At 37.3% G+C, this 16,945-nt stretch overlaps 2 protein-coding genes across 3 annotated transcripts in view; both read left to right on the top strand.

Annotated features, from left to right (window-relative positions):
• On the top strand, nt 1–2,977 carry LOC144647347 (uncharacterized). Its single transcript, XM_078507145.1, has 2 exons — nt 1–377; nt 2,247–2,977. Exons 1-2 carry the CDS (start codon nt 56–58, stop codon nt 2,579–2,581), a joined length of 657 nt encoding a protein of 218 aa, XP_078363271.1. The 5' UTR covers nt 1–55; the 3' UTR covers nt 2,582–2,977.
• Nucleotides 2,978–4,174: 1,197 nt separating this feature from the next.
• The window catches only part of LOC144647336 (uncharacterized), a 29,050-nt gene continuing 16,279 nt past the window's right edge, over nt 4,175–16,945 (top strand). Inside the window, exons 1-10 of one of the 2 annotated variants that reach the window (XM_078507127.1) lie at nt 4,175–5,287; nt 7,891–8,113; nt 8,244–8,363; nt 9,332–9,382; nt 10,283–10,381; nt 10,904–10,945; nt 11,328–11,431; nt 12,149–12,212; nt 15,808–15,900; nt 16,181–16,462. In XM_078507127.1, the coding sequence (XP_078363253.1) occupies nt 4,344–5,287; nt 7,891–8,113; nt 8,244–8,363; nt 9,332–9,382; nt 10,283–10,381; nt 10,904–10,945; nt 11,328–11,431; nt 12,149–12,212; nt 15,808–15,900; nt 16,181–16,462 (2,022 nt within the window). In that variant the 5' untranslated portion in view covers nt 4,175–4,343. The remainder of the gene's footprint in view (nt 5,288–7,890; nt 8,114–8,243; nt 8,364–9,331; nt 9,383–10,282; nt 10,382–10,903; nt 10,946–11,327; nt 11,432–12,148; nt 12,213–15,807; nt 15,901–16,180; nt 16,463–16,945) is intronic. The other variant, XM_078507128.1, reaches the window with a different exon arrangement.

Raw genomic sequence — 16,945 nt, forward strand, 5'->3', positions numbered from 1 at the left:
CTGCTGTCAATTATTCAAGGGACACGTACTGTTCATTGTCCCCTGTGCCTCGTTGATGATGGGTTTGTGTCATATTTTCTTGCTTTTTGCTCTCTTTTTTACCGTGAGCATTGGTGAAGAGGAGGGAGTGACAATCGAGGTTGTATATAAGCCTCCAGAAGAAAAATGTCAGCGAAAATCGAGAGACGGCGATCTGCTTGCGATGCATTATACAGGTCGTCTGGAAAGGGATGGCTCAGTGTTCGACTCCAGTCACAACCGCGGACATACATTTGATTTTACCATGGGAAGAGGAATGGTAATTCAAGGATGGGAGCAAGGACTCAAGGACATGTGTGTTGGAGAAAAAAGAAAACTTAGGGTCCCAGCACATTTGGGTAAGTTTAAATAACTTATTAAGCTGAGTGTCGGAACGCAGATCAATTGTCCTTTGATCGAAACAAAGCAGGCTTTGATTATGCTTTTATAGTCTGTCGGACTTTACAGCTTGCGTGATGCGTTTGTCCAAATGTAGACCCGATTTAACTATTCTCTCGTGAGTGGTCTTTCAAAACACTGCACTGTTGGAAATGTGGTTGAAGAAACTGCAAGTCGTTTCTTTAGTGGGCTGGGAGGGTGGTGGGGGGTGGGGGGGGGGGGGGTGTTGGGTGTAGTGCGGCTGCAATGTGCCCTGAAGTCGAAAACATTCCAATACTCCGATTCAGGAAAAGAAAGTGGCCCTTGCTGATTAACAGTTATTAAGTTTATACAAGCATGTGTGACTATAGATAATAAACTATTACAATGCCCGATTCGCTCTATAGTGCGTGCCTGCAGGGAATCACGATAGTTATATTCATCGTTGCTAAGTCTCGCACATTGCTTGATGAATACAACTAGTATTCTACCATGATTACATACATACATACATACTTTATTTGAAAACAAAGGTCTAAAAACATGGCAGCCTAGGGCTGATGTGGACCTTTAAAACTTAATTACAGATAAAAAATAGAAAATAACTTATACAGTTCTTTATATTCTTTAAAATTTCATGACATGAAATTGTCATGTCCCTGCAGGCGCACACCATAGAGGGAATCTGGCATTGTTATGGATAGCATTCAGAACACTTAAGGTCGCGGGGATACCTACAGCATGAATAAATTCATGAAGGGAAATTTTGCTTGACCTGCATCTTTTAAATCACTTATTTCTCAGCTGTTATGGGTGCGATTAAGCTCAAATTTTACAGAGACATAAAGAAATGATGAAAGATTGTGAATGTCATCTTTTATTTGGTAGATTGCATATTTTATAGGCGATGTTATAGCCTCGTTAGTGCCAAATTGGGAAAAACATGATTTTGTGGCAGAGTTTGCGGAACGAGTAGGAGACAGCACACTGTGATCTTGTCAAAAACTAATTAGTCAAGACCTCTAGAGTGTCATAACAGAAGCAGATTTTTTAATTTAAAGTTTGCCAGCAAGTTATGGCGGTTAAAGTGCGCAAATTTGAATTTAATGTCTTCTACCTCTTTCTAAAAGCGCTCTTTTAAAATTCTGCTTCTGTTATGACACACTACAGTATTCATAGTTTATCTATCTGCAGTGGCAAGTCATGAAGTTCTGTATCCGTTCTGTATTCTCTGCCACAAAATTGTCGGAAAAGTCCAAACTTTGAGATTTCCGAAGGTGTCCCGACCTAAATACGATCATTTTGCCAAGGAGAGATGTAATTATGGTAATTATATTCCATGCTTTTATGGTGAGAACAATGCGTTTTTAAAAAGGACACGATTGTTTATGCCGAATATTTTTGTGATTACTCTGAGTTGCAGAAATATTCAAATTTAAATGAAAATAAGCTCAAAGAATTCCTACAATCTATATGAACGTATATCGCTAAGTGTTGTTTTAAATTGGTTAAAAATATCAAAGAAACAGGGATTTTGTACAAATCACGCGCACACGCTCATATTTTTTCCGGTCATAAATATCTCGTAAAGTTGTCGATGTCAGTCGTTGTACTTCGTGCATACGCTTTAAATAAATGCATAATGATGAGCCTAAGGTGTCCCCCGCGACCTTAAGATCAACATACATTAATAGAGAAAATCGATGTTATTGTTATTTGATGATAGTGAAGACTGTAATGGATCTGAATTATATTTTCCCTTTAGCACTATGGTTGTTTAACAAATTGTTACTTACAATTTCTACATGAGCACTTGTATTAGTATATATAATGACATATATTTTGTTCAGGTTATGGAGATCGGGGTGCTGGCGATGTTATACCACCAGGAGCAAATCTTCTGTTTGAAGTTGAGCTAATGGAAATCAAAAATGGACAGCCTGAAGATGATGTACCACCACAAGAATCTGCACCTGATGTGTTCGGCATGATTGACAAAGATAAAAACAAGGAGCTTAGCATAGAGGAAGTGAAAGAGTATTTGAAAGAACAGCAAGGATTTCCCAATGATGATGAATCTAACCATGAGACCATTTTATCTGAAATATTTGAGCATGAGGACAAGGATAAAGATGGGGTTATTTCCTTTGAAGAGTTTACTGGGCCAAAACATGAAGAACTTTAGTAAAGGTTTAGTGGTAAAATTAAGTCCTTTGTTTTTTGTATACAACATATGGATATGTTGTAGTTTAAGACAAATTTTAGGTCAATAAGTTACATGTGTTATGGAGAATTAATTTGATTTGTGTTTTTCTTTGTTCCTGAATACTAACCATAATCCAAGATAAAAAACAAACAAACAAACTAGAGTCTAATTATTTTGACCTGAAAATTCATTTTAAACAACAACAGATGTATTGAAAAAGGTGTACAGCCGTTTGGTTAGCAATATTTCTAAACATTGTTGCAGTGTATAACGTACATGCTTGTTGCAAATATGATTTCATTTGTTATCAGTAATTCAGAGCTTCAGTTGTGAGTTGTATAGTATAGACACTAATAAACAATTATGTCTTTCAAAGTTTGTAGTTCTGTTGATAACAGTATAATAATTTTTGCATTGGTAATAACATGACTCTAAGTGCAATTTGTAATAATATGCACACATATCTTTCAAAAGTTAACAAAATCATGTGAGCACAACAGCAAGTCCCACTCTGTAGTGTTTTGAAAGAAAACAAGAATGTGCACATATTTATTCCAAATTGTGCAAGAATACTGCTGTGATTATTTTGTCAATTATAAACACATGACCAAAACAAACGAAAACATAACTCTGTTAGGAAAAATTGTTTAAAAATTATAAACAAAATTTTAAACCTTACATTTTGGCTAAGACAAATGTTTCAGGCTGTCAAGAGTAAAGTGTCTTGCCCAAGCAAAAAAAACAGTGCCCTGGCCAGGGCTTGAACTTGCACCGCTCAATCAAGAATCCAGTACACTATTAAACCATTTGGCCACCATACCTTCTCTGGTAGTGTCGAATACTAATTGCGAGACTTTGAAAGACAGCAAGACTGATAGATTTTCTGTGAGGCTGAGACCTTTTTAGCCTTACAAAAGAAATTGAGATGCATCAAAGAAAAATTCGAGACGATAAGGCCCCTTTAATTTGGATAAAATTCAGTGAGACTTGCGTTTTTTAAAGGACCATTCACCACCCCTCCTAGTCAATGGGTATTAAAGGGTATACCACAAAGAACACCATAATTTGCAGGACAATGTGGGCAAGATAACCCAATCGTGTCCACTTGTGTAGCCAATCGCAGACTCGCAGTGCCGGATTTGATAGCAAGGATATCCTGTCAAAACATTAGAACATTCTAATCTTTGCTAAGGGGGCTTTGTGGTGGTACAGTTTGGTTTCATGAGATTTTGAAGCAGATTGGGAAATGTAGGAGGTATGACTCTGGCAAACATTTTCAGGGCTCCACACTGTAAAGGAAAGTAATCCAAGAAGCAAACGATGTTGCCCAGGTCACCCCCCAAGGAAAAAAACTTTTGGGACCCTCATTTCTAAACAAAATGACTGGTAAACTGCTAGATTTTCGCAAAATTTAAATGTACCACTGTCATTAATTTTAAAGGAAAAATTTTAAGGTAGGTATAATCCATTCACTGCCCCCACCCCTCCCCGTTAAACTTGTTTGAAAAAGTAACCGCAGGAGGAGGGGGAGTGGCTAATGGTATGTTTACGGTATTTACGTACATTCCCGAAAAATCCTGAGAGACTGGGCACTGATGTTACAAGGGCTCAGTGATTTTGCATCGAAGGACGACAATATTTTTGGATTGCTTTGCAAGTTTTAGCCATGTTGGGCTGAATTGTTGTATTTTTCCTCAATATAAAGCTGTATGGATTGAAGTGACGTTAATCTTGCTTCAAAATGAGTCAGATACCTTCAGGGATTTCGCGTTTAAAGACGCCGAGTAGAGTTGTGAAACCGATACAAGGCGGCGGTGTTGGTGCTGCGGGTCAACCTTCTTCTACAGTTAAACCACGTGGCGCTGTAGCTGCTTCTTCTCAGGCGACTTCATCTACAGTACAACCAAGAACAAGTCCTTCGGGATCTAAACTTAGCCAGACTCCAAGTGGACCAGTGAAAAGGGGAGCACAGGCGAGCGATACTAATGGCAAACTAAGTGCTAGTACCAGTCGTGAACGCTTAGTTAGTCCTCGAGGCTCTGTTACAGGCGGGCAAATTGTACAACCTAGACTACCTTCAAGAGAAAATTCACAAACAAGACTGAAGTATAGGAGGGAAGGTTCTAGTTCTTCTTTGCGTGGAGGGTCCACAAAACCAGATTCATCGCAGACTGCGGTCAGGAGACGTTCCCAAGCTTCTCCTACTTTAGAAAGTCAAACGACGACTGACTCGGCCAAGTCAAGTTTACTTAACTTCTTCAAAATAGGCGATCGTGTCTTGGTTGGTAACACTAATCCTGGATCTGTAGCTTTTATTGGAGAGACTCGTTTTGCTAAGGGTGACTGGGCTGGTGTGGCTCTTGACGAACCCGTGGGAAAAAATAACGGCAGTGTTCAAGGAGTACAATATTTTGAATGCCAACCAAATCACGGAATATTTACAAAACTAGAGAAGCTAACAAAAATTAACCAAATTCCGAACGACAATCAGAGAACTTCAAAACTTGAATCCAAAGCCAAGAAAACAGAAACTGACTATAAAATTGGCGACCGTGTTGTGGTTAGCGGTACAAAACATGGTGTGGTGAGGTATTTGGGAGAAACTGGTTTTGCTAAGGGCGAGTGGGCTGGAATTGAACTCGACGAACCTCTGGGGAAAAACGACGGAGCAGTAGCCGGCACGAGGTAAGCAAAGTAGTTATAAATTTGGTCTCTCGTAACTTATTACAATTCTAACAGTCTAATTTCCTCAATTAAATAGAGGGAAAGAAAATTAAAATCTATGAAACAGTGTAATCCCCTGGGTGTTTATATAATTTCCCAAAGCGTCGGGTTCCGGTTGGATTCATAAGCCTAATCAATGATTAATTTCCCGAGATTATGGTTAAAATTGGATTACATATTTTAGATCTTATTTCCAAGCTCTGTAATTTTTCCGGTGAATCATGTAGTGTTTTTGTTGTGTTGTATATTGCCACGTTGGCTAAAATGATTAAGCTTATTACGCTTGGTATGACGCCTTTGTGCCTTGTAGCTATATTTACTCGTTTATCGTGATTTGGCTATTTTGGAATGATGTTGTTTACCTTTTCGGGTTTTATTGCATAAATATTGCCGTATGCAAAATTTATCTGTCTAAATTTTAACTGTTGGATTCCGATAACTGGATATTTTGCAGAAAGGCAGGACTTGAGATATACCGAAAAATTTTCCGATATTACAATAAACCCTGCTTACATTTTTGTTTACAAGGCTTTTTGGAGGACTTATTTCAGGTGCAAGGAAAACCAATTTGCAAAAGGGGGCTTATAATTACAAGAAGTTACCTTATTGGGGGGGGGGGGATTTTTAATTGGAAGGGGGCTCTCATTATTGGAATTTGATGGTATTTCATTATAGTCATTAGTAGAAACTCATTTGTGTTCTGTTGGAAATCTGTAATTCTGATTGGTTATCCCAATATTACTTTTTTTTACTGAAACAATTACACAACTCTTATTCGTTTTCTATAAGTGAATGTCAACTTGGTTGTACCGCATTGACTATTTGCTCCTAGAAAATTCGGGCTCGTAGTCAAATTGTTAATTAGAATGAGTGGAGTACCATAATCAAAAATATTTTTAATTACTAGAATTCATGTGCACTCACTGGTGGAGAGCTATAATTATATGGTCAATGACAGTCAATTAGCAACCACTTTTTTCTAGAAATGATGTCACACACTGCTGGCCCCAGTTGTTCAAAGGTTGGATAACACTGGTTTCACTTACTTAGTTTTTGGACATTTTAAAGCGTCATTTTTATGTTCTATTAAGCAATACTGAGACCGCACTTTCTAGGGCTTAATTACGGCTCGTGATTTACAAGCTTTTTGAGTGTTCTCCCAACGTCTCAAGTGGTTTTATTACGCCAGTAAAGCCTTTTTTCGTTGTTTTTGCTGAATAACAGACTTGTTAGAAAGCACTGAAAGCACATAACACTAACAATATATTTCAAGCGTGTACCAGGACTCGGCATATCAAAATAATTCAAGAATGTTTTCATTGCGACCAATTTGATGCAGTTTTAATTCCTTTCAAATAAAATTTCTGAGTAAATGTTGAATGGAATGATCTCCATGTTTTTAATGTTTTTCCAGTCTGGTTAAAGCAGACCTGTTTTTTGTTCCTTCTCATATGTTTGTCTCTGCGTTTTCGTTTTTCTCTAGTTCCTTCACTCCAACTGTGGTGGGTGGGAAAATTTTATTTAATGTGATTCATCCTCAGTATTAACATTTTCATAATGATCATTTACGAGAACCATATCTCTGTTTTAACTATCACATAGACCAAAATAGGACATTAAACTAATGTTTCTTCGTCCTTATGTGTGGTCGAGCGTAGCGGTACGGCCATGTCGGGAAGTGGGAGTTTACCGGTACAATAGTACATTGGCTTTTTGACAAATTTTACCAATCAGAGCGCGTGTAGTATCTGAGTTATTTTATAAAAGAGTGTAGACATGGAAAATGTGGTTTATTTGTTAATTATTATTCTCAATTCAAGGTGAATTATGGCACAATATTTACTACCTATAAAGCAGCATGATAATATTCTATAAGCCAATATTCACTATGATTATGGAGAATGTGTTTTAGTGTATACTAACGAGACAGCAATATATATACCATGACATTCCAAGCATGATAATTTTCCTGACCATGACATGAGTGGACTTCATTTTATGCAAATAACTCACATGTATTGACTCTGATCATCATTCAGAATAACTGCATTTTTTAACTGGTCTGTGATAACACTTATAAATTATACAAATTGCTTCATAATTCCGGGGCCTGTTGTTCAAAGTGCGGATAACTCTATCCGCTGGATAAATCGCTATTCAGTGAAAAAATGCTAACAAAACATACCACGCTAACCACTGGATAGCAATTTATCCAGCGGGGAGTGTTATCCACCCTTTGAACAACTGGACCCTGTTTACCATAGACCTTCAAGAAGGCTAAATGTTCACCCAACGTGTTTGACAAGAATATTAATTTTCATTGTTAAGCCAAGGCTTTATAAGGCAGTGCCATGTGAGGTGATTGTATACACTAGTCGCAGTGAATTTGATTGCCACTGAAAAATTCACAAGTCAGATTTCACATATGGTCTCTGTAGAATCTCTCTGTGGTGTTTGCATATTGTGTACCATGTGTAATATGATACTTAATAATTACAGGTTTACTTCATTAGAAGTTACTGTTGTATTTGTGGTTAAGTGTTGTTTGTTTTCTTTATCTATAGATATTTCCAGTGTGAGCCTACCTATGGTCTGTTTGCTCCACTTCATAAAATTGTCAGATCAACTTTACCTTTACCAAGCAGACTTCAACCACCACCACAGCAAGAGAATGACTTGCAGAACACTTTGGGTGCCCTGGGAAGCAACAGCTCTATTAATTCAGCTTCTTCAACCCAGAGTGGGTCCTCCATTACCCCCAAACCAGCTACAACAAGCACATCACAGGTTAATTTTTTTCTTTTATTGGTCTTATAACTGATTTTAATCTCATAGCCCTACTATGTTAGTAGTCATCCATGCAACTGATACCTGTTGTCATATACTAAGTTTTGTAATTTTGTGTGCACATGGACAGACAATTTCTAGCCCTGAACCAGAGGAGTCGGAAGTGAAATCATCATCATTATCACCACCAGGACCAGCGCAGCCTCCCCCAGCTTCTGGTATCATTACATCACAGCTTGTGGCTCTGCAGGTAACGTTTAAGAGAAGTGTACTGGTAATCTGATCTTGGAACAACCATTTTAACACCCCTGAAATATTCCTTCTGACTTCTGTCACAAGAGATGACATATTGACAGTACAGATACCTATTGTATTCTGAACTCAGGGGACACTCAACTGTTCCTAAACATTTTTTTACTCCTTTCTATATTGTGCATTTACTTTTATCTCTGGACACAATAATTAGTTTGAAGGCTAGCAGATCACAACAATATGAAGAATAAATTTGGTAAAAAAAAAAAACGGCAAATCTCTTGCACTTCCCAACATTTATTCCACCAGATGTCACAAGGTTCCAGTGCTCAGGAGTTTTTGACTCCAAAGAGTCTATTCCAGCAATGAAAAGGAGCACTTGTCATTCAGTATTTTTGATAATGAGCTTTACCATAATGATAAACTTGTTTAAAATTAAATTATAAACAAGGTGAATTTAAAAGGTTGTGAAATTTCATTCCTAATGCATAAAAAATCCTTCAAAGTTAATTGCTCACTTGATTGAAACATCTCTGTCAAAGGAAAAGTTGTTATTAATAATAAACAAGAACTATTTTCACAATTAATTTTTTGTGGGATAAAAATGACTTATTCTTGACCATAAATTAATTTAAAACAGCTACTCACTGATAACGGCAGTTTGCAGGAAACAGGCAGTCACACATAAAGCGAATTCACCTCATTGTTATAACTACATCAGGGTTTAAACTCCCCTTAGATCGTGCTGGGGCCCACATCACTGCACGATCCCCACTTCCCTGCTGCTTGAAACCTGCTTAATATGAAATTAACCATCAATTATAAATAAAATGTTATTTACTTCATAATATAATTCAATATGGAACAGAGACATCCATGAAAAAGATGATGGGATGCAAGTGGTTCTTAGTTTGTATTAAACCATAATGTTCAGAATAAAAACTTTAACAGCATGTTATTTTCCAGAAATCGGCCATTTTAAAAGATGTCTCAGGTTACATTATTAGAAAAAAGGAGGTAAGATAACCTGAAAATGAATTCATATTCTAAAAGTTTATTGGCTGTAAATTAAATTCAAACAGGCCAATGAGTTTTAAGTAATCATTAAATAAATTTATAAATATAATTCTTATCATCCTTGGCTAACAACCTGCTTATAAAGTCTGATTGAACATGGTCATTAAACACTAACTGAAAACTACATAAAGTTCCGAAATTAATCACCCTTATTGCTTTTAGATTCAACAGCCTTTTGCTGTTGCTACCTTCTAGGGGGTTTGAGGGGGGTTGCTACTTCCACTTAGCACTATATATACCACATATCTTAACTTTAGGATTTGTAAGTTGTTTAAAATTCAAATTGCCTTTGGATACTCATACAAACACCATAAATCCTGACAGTTGCCTACCCTTCAAGATGGTGTCCAAAACTGTGACAAGGTCTATTTGCTACCTTTGAAGGGTCATCACTTCTACCGGGGTCATTATTTTCGGAACGTCAAAGCATTTGATATAAGATTGTGAAATATAAGAAAGGTAAAAATCTCAATTCTAAAACTAAATTTGACCAATGTGACATAATTTTGCAGAACGTGAGTCACAGGGCACAGAGGAGTCAAGTTTGTCTGCAATTCAAAATCTCTATCGTGCAAAACAACCTTCAAAGTGATCGTGTAAGCCTACGGTGCTGTATCACATACGCTTACACGATCGTTTTGAAGGTCATTTTGTACGGTAGAGATTTTGAATTGTGGACAAACTTGACTCCTCTGTGCCCTGTGCGTAAGTGACTGTTTTCTCAGTTTCTTAATTAATAACCCTAATTTTTTTTCATTAACCAGCTTAAACAAACATCTGTCTAGCTCTATTTTTATTTGCTTAGCCTCATGTTTTAAAGAAATCCAATCAAATCAACAGGAAGCACTAGAGGACAGAGAGAAGCAAATCCAATCATTGCTGGCTGATAGAGAATTTGAACAAGCAGAAGTTGCGAGTGCTACAAACCAAGTTGCAAAGGTATTATGAGGTCCTAATAGTGGAAGGTTCTTGTGTTGTTTGTCGGAATTTTAAAATGACACGTGTCACTGTCTTGTCATTACTTTATGCCTGCTGTTGAAAAATTTTTAAATCATTGTGTGTTTGCCTTGACAACAACATTTACTCTGCAATTATTTTGAGGATGTCTTGTATCAAAATATAAGAGTTTTTTAACTGGTCTTGACATGACTGACTTGATTGATTAAAACATTCAACCTTAAGGTCTCAAACACCTCTGCTTCTTATTTCTGACAAGATTCCCTGAATAATGATGGTATTTATTGTTACCATCTGTCTTTAGAAGAATCTTTCTGAGCATTTCTATCAAATAAGTCTGAAACATAAAATTGATTTACTGTAAAAAAAGCATGGTTAGTGTACTGGACTCTCAATTGCTAGGTCTCAGTCTGAGCCATTTTCCTTTAACTGTTAAAATTAATTTAGTCATAATTCTCTTAGATTAATCTATAGTCCTAATCAAATGTTTCAATTTTGTTGCAGGCAGAGGAAGAAGTCGCCAGACTGAAAGAAAGTCATAATGAGGTACAGTACATGTACAAAAAAAAGTTTGGAAATTGAATGAATTGAAAGCAAATTTCTAGGGTGTGCTAGATCACATGTGAAGACTATAATGGAGGACAGTTCTCAATATATCCTGTAGAAGAGACAAATGATTTAACAATTTCTTGGTTTTTTTGGATGGCTTTCAGCTAGTGGTATGCTTATGTTGCATCCCAGTGAATTAAGGGGAGGGTATCAACATTAAGACATCAGTGATGTTGTACATCCATGATCTACACAACATAGTTGACACATTACCAAGGGTCTACACTATTCATGCACTCTAACTCCTCAGATAATGTTTGTGTTCCACATGTATTTAACAACATGAAAACTAATGATGTTTTTAACTTTGGTTGATCAGGCCATTTTGGAGAAGAACAAAAACATTGAAGAACTTCAAGTTTTGGTTGAAGCAGTAAAGAAAGACAAAGCTGAGCTGCAGTCACTGCTAGATGAAGAGAAAAGGTAAAACTTTACATTATTTTGTGGCCTTATAATACATGTATTATTTGAGTCAGAATAATAGGCTTAAGCATAACCCAGCTGCCGTCTGTTGGCAACATACAATCTGATTGGCTACACAGGTGCTGTCTATTGATCGATAGATGGCTCTCGGAGCACACTGTCAGTGGTGCGACCACTTCTCCACTTATTTTCACTTTCATCCAAGTCACCACTTATCATATATTCACATTTTGACATATTTGAGCCTGCAGTTGGCAGGACATGTGTCACATAAGAACCCAGTATATGACCTCGCTCACCATGAGAACCCCGTAGCTCAGTGGTTAGAGCGTCCAACCGGTATTCTGGAAGGTCATGGGTTCGACTCCCGTTGGGGAACTTGGAAAATCTTTTTTCCGAGTATTTGACTTGCGACCACTTCTCCACTTATTTTCACTTTAATCCAAGTCACCACTTATCATATATTCACATTTATCATTTGGACATATTTGAGCCTGCAGTTTGCAGGACATGTGTCACATAAGAACCCAGTATATGACCTCGCTCACCATGAGTCCCCCATAACTCAGTGGTTAGAGCGTTTAACCGGTATTCTGGAAGGTCATGGGTTCGACTCCCGTTGGGGAACTCGGAAAATCTTTTTTCTGAGTATTTGACTTGCGACCACTTCTCCACTGATTTTCATCCTAAATTGAGTTTGATTTAATATCTTCACAGGAAGGTGGAAGATTTACAATTTAAATTGGAAGAAGAAGAGATTACTCTTGGAGATGAACTGCAGGTACCTTCTAAGACTCATGCTTTTTGCGACTTTTTTTGCTTGTTTACAAGCGAAAATAGGAGAATAGCAGTTATGTGGGGCAAAATTTGGAACATTCTTGTCTACTCTCAAGGGACTTTTTTAATTTCTCAAGGGAATATTTTAATTTCTCAAGGGATTACTTTCCGCTGTGGGTGATCACGCGATCTCGTGGAAAAAACGTGACTTGTCACATTTACAAACGTTATATAACAATGTTAAAAGTGACATGTCAGCTTTCTTATCTCAACGCACGTGTGTCTGAAAGGCGATCTATAAAAAGCGTCGCACAAACAATGGATTGCGTAACTAAAACACGAATAAATAGCCACTAGCACTTACATCGTTTAAAAATTACAAACGTCAAAAATAAACCATACCAAAAAACTTGCTCTTTTCAAAGATATTATTGAAGTTAAAACAAATGCAAGAGATGGGGGCTTCTTTTAAGGCTTCTTTTTTAGGCCAAATTTGGTCGCTACAAGCGCCCATTCTATTTCGTCATCAGCCTACAATCATTGACAAAAGTGTTGACCCATTGTTAATTTACGCCCTTTTTTATTGTTATATGGACCAATTCCATCCTTTTTCCCCACCTTTCCAACCCCCCTCCCCCCAATCAATGTTGTAGTTTGTTTCTTGGAGTCCTTTGCTACCATTTTACAACATTGGATGGGGGGAGGGGGGTATTTTAGCAGACAGTCATGAAATTTAAAAACTAATGATAAATTTGTCATAAAAACCGCAGAGCGAAGTCGATGTGTCAACTACTTTTGTCAAAGATTGTCTGAGGTCTATTTGAGTGAAAAGAAAGGATACCCGTTACCTATCTTAGCTCTAACACGATTTTTTCTATAAAGCACGCTAAATGTGTGGCGTGAGAGTAGTTTTGATTATTTGAAGTTAAAAATAATGTCTTCAGTTGAGAAAACAAAGACAAAACGGGTTCAAATCCCGTGCGTGGTTCTTAGCGCGTGACTTTCTAGGGTCGTATTATCCATTTTCTTGTTTAAAAGTGTTAAGCGGGGCCTCCGCAGTGATACTCCAGTTAACTATGTTCGTTTCATTGTTACAAAGCAGCCGGCTAATTTTAAGAAAAAGCAGCAATACACGTTCTCCAGAGAGCGAAACCAAATTCCTGGGCGGTTGAGATTAATGTTTAACAAGATCTACGATATCGTGAGGCTAGGAAATACTCCCATTTGTCGCTGAAATTCCCTAAGAAAACCAGAGATAAATGACTTTTTGTCAAAATTATATCGCTAGAATGTTTCTTGGCCACACAATTGGCGAAAATGTGTAAATTTGAACGATTAACCACGGTTAACCACGGTTAACCATCAGTCTAGAAAGGATCAGGAATGTTCTTTGTTTACTGATGGTTAACCGTGGTTAACCGTGGTTAACCGTGGAGTTTCAAAAGGTAGACACCTTTTGGCCTTGCTGAAGGCTGTTTATAGTAGAAAAAGAGACAATGAAGACTTTTGTATCTTAAGTTAGCTTATCATGTTTAAGAAATGCTTAAAACAAGCGTCAAAAAAACATGAAGCAACAACAATTGGAGCTGTCACGCGCACTTGTCACGCTTTATCCAACTGCGTTGGATATGTCACAAGGTATATTACATTGCATAAGCGCATTGTTACTTTGACATAACAGTTATTCGCCTAACGGTGAAATTTCTTTCATTATTCCATAAACTGGCATTTGGAAATGAAATGGGCAGTAAACACGGGCTTTATGTTTCTTTGGTCGTCTCGAACGATGATTTGCGTGCGTGACCTCCTCGCAGTTAAATGTCTTCAGACACCTCTATGCTATATGCCAAAGGCTAGGAAACGTGTCATTAGTTCAACATAATTTCCTTCTTTTAAAACCATTTCCACATCAGAAATAAGGAGGTAAGTGCAGGAGTTTCCTCATCAATATTAGCAGCGGTAAACATTTTGCCTCAATTTATTCCATTTTTGACCCTTTGATTGCGTTATCGTCAAATTCGTTAATGGCCTCTAATTAGAAACCAATTAATACAGCATCAATGCCGATTGGACAATTGAAAACAACAGATGGTAGAAATAAATTTATGTTATAACCGATTAATCATTACGCGCTGTTCTTAAAATATATTCCGTTTTGCACCTCAGACAATCATTGACAAAAGTGTTGACCCATTGTTAATTTACGCCCTTTTTTATTGTTATATGGACCAATTCCATCCTTTTTCCCCACCTTTCCAACCCCCTCCCCCCAATCAATGTTGTAGTTTGTTTCTTGGAGTCCTTTGCTACCATTTTACAACATTGGATGGGGGGAGGGGGGTATTTTAGCAGACAGTCATGAAATTTAAAAACTAATGATAAATTTGTCATAAAAACCGCAGAGCGAAGTCGATGTGTCAACTACTTTTGTCAAAGATTGTAGGTCGTTAGGGACGTGACCTCGCGTTGACAGCAATGTTGCATGAATCGGCTTTACAACATGCGATCGTATCTACGCAGTTCGAGTGGAATTCCAGTCAAAGACAGCAAAATTCCTTCGTATTTCATCTTCAAATATAATTCGATAGCATTCACTGTATATATGGCTTTTGTTTAATCCTTCTTAAGCCCACGAAGAAGCTGTCTTGATATCCGACCCTCGCATAGACTGTCCACAGCCCTCTATTTTTCGTGTTTTTCGATCGATGAGCGCTCGGTGAGAACGGCGAGAGACCTGGACGCCAGCACAAAACAGAAGAAGCAAGAGGGTGGGGGCAGGGAGCGAAAAAACGCCTGACTCGTCCCCAGTCGTCTTCATACAGCACGCGGCAAATATACAGCGGAGGGAGAGATTGCCGCGTGCTATATGAAGACGACTGGGGACGAGTCAGAAAAAACGCAGCTTGAGTGTATCGATTTGTTTACGCAATGTTTTCTCCGACAGTAGTCGGAAATATCCGTATTTTTTTCGTGCTCTTTCGTGGAGCAATCGTAACGATACGGCCTTGAACACATTGAACAGCGGTCTACCTATAACAATTCAAATATGGCGTCACAAAAACAAAGCGTCGAACGCATATTTTGCTGTTTCATTTGCTAATTTCGCTGCCGTAATCGACTGCCTCGAAAGGTCCTTGCAATTTTAAAGTATAGAATTGTCAGATCTCGGTGAAATTTGCACTGTTTATTTGTGTAATGTTGAGGAATATGTGTATAAATACCCGGCGCGGACGAGCCATTTTTGACAAAATTATATGGCTGCATTTCCTCTGCGAAGATAGGAAATTGTTAAACTAAACTACAAAGCAACCGTAATGATAAGTTCGAAGAACAATGCACAGGATAAACCTTCGACTCATACTTCATGCAAAAAAAGTCGGTATCTCGAAGAGACTTTGATTTTTGCATTACTGGGGTTTACTAGGAGTGCATAATAGTACTGACCAATTATATTTTCTCTTTGCCAATACTGGTAACATTTGTTGAGACCGATCATTTTCTGTTAATGATGTTACACCAAGCTACCTTCTCAAACTCTCTTAGTTACCTTACTCAGGATGTAAAGCCATTGAATCATGTAATGTTATGTTTCTTTTTAGATTGAACAAAAAGAAATTGAAACTCTTGAGATTGCACTAAAGGAGAAGGTTGCCTCACTTACAAGAATTAAAAAAGAGTTTGATGAATCACAGGTACTGTATCTAGTCATATCTACGACACCAGGATGATCTTGCTGATAAAGCTAAATAATATTTAAATATTTGTTTTGCAATAAAAAGATTTCCTGTAATAGATTTTGATGTAAATCAGCCACGCCCATGATTTCAATCCAAATTACAGTCAACTCTCTCAAATCTTTGTTTTTTTTTGCTTTCCATGTCAATAAATCTTTTGATCGTAACCTTTTTTCCGTCTTCACATCTTTTCTTATTGTTGTCTGCACTCAGTGACGTTTTTGTCTATTTATTTCAGGATGAAAAGAATGCAGCTTTGTCAAAGATTGCTGAATTACAGAATGCATTATCAGAGTCAAATACTGAACTTTTGAGTTTGAAGAATTCGTTAACTGAATCTGATGACAAGATTAAAGAACTAGAGGCAGCATTATTTGAAAAACGGGAGCAACATTCAAGTGATGCCAGCTTAAATGAACAAGAACTCAAAAAGAATTCTGAAAAGATTGCTGCTTTGGAAAACGATTTAAAGGAACAAACAAAGGCCAAGTCCAGTCTTGAAAGTGAATTAAAAACAACCGTAAGTTTGTCTTTGCTCATGCATATGAATAATGTAGCTATCTGTACGTATTATTTTGTGCCTGTGATGTTAGGTAATTGCATTACTTGGTTGTCTTGTAACTTTGATTTTAGGTGGCTCACAATACTTCAGACCTTCCTGCCATTAGCATTCTATGACAGCAAGCCAGATGATGCGGCTTAAAAATGTTTAATCTAAACCAGTAAAGCGTTAATTTTAATACTAGCATAGTCAGATCAAAATTCAGTCGCATGTCAACATCAAGAGGCAAAAGGAACAAAACATGGTTGCCTAAGGTCAAAACCTGTTGTCATGGCAATGTCAAAAGAGGATGATACCTAATTTTTGGTCTTTTGTTTAAACCACCCATTGAAAGTTTTTATTCTGTTTTTTTTTTTTAAACTAATTTATTTAAAAGTACTAGTAAATATATTTTTTTACAAAAGTCTGTAGGTGGCATTCAGATCCACCTTAAAGTTATTA

This window comes from Oculina patagonica, chromosome 3 (genome assembly GCF_052425735.1).
Source record: "Oculina patagonica isolate OP01 chromosome 3, crgOcupat, whole genome shotgun sequence".
NCBI lineage: Eukaryota > Metazoa > Cnidaria > Anthozoa > Scleractinia > Oculinidae > Oculina > Oculina patagonica.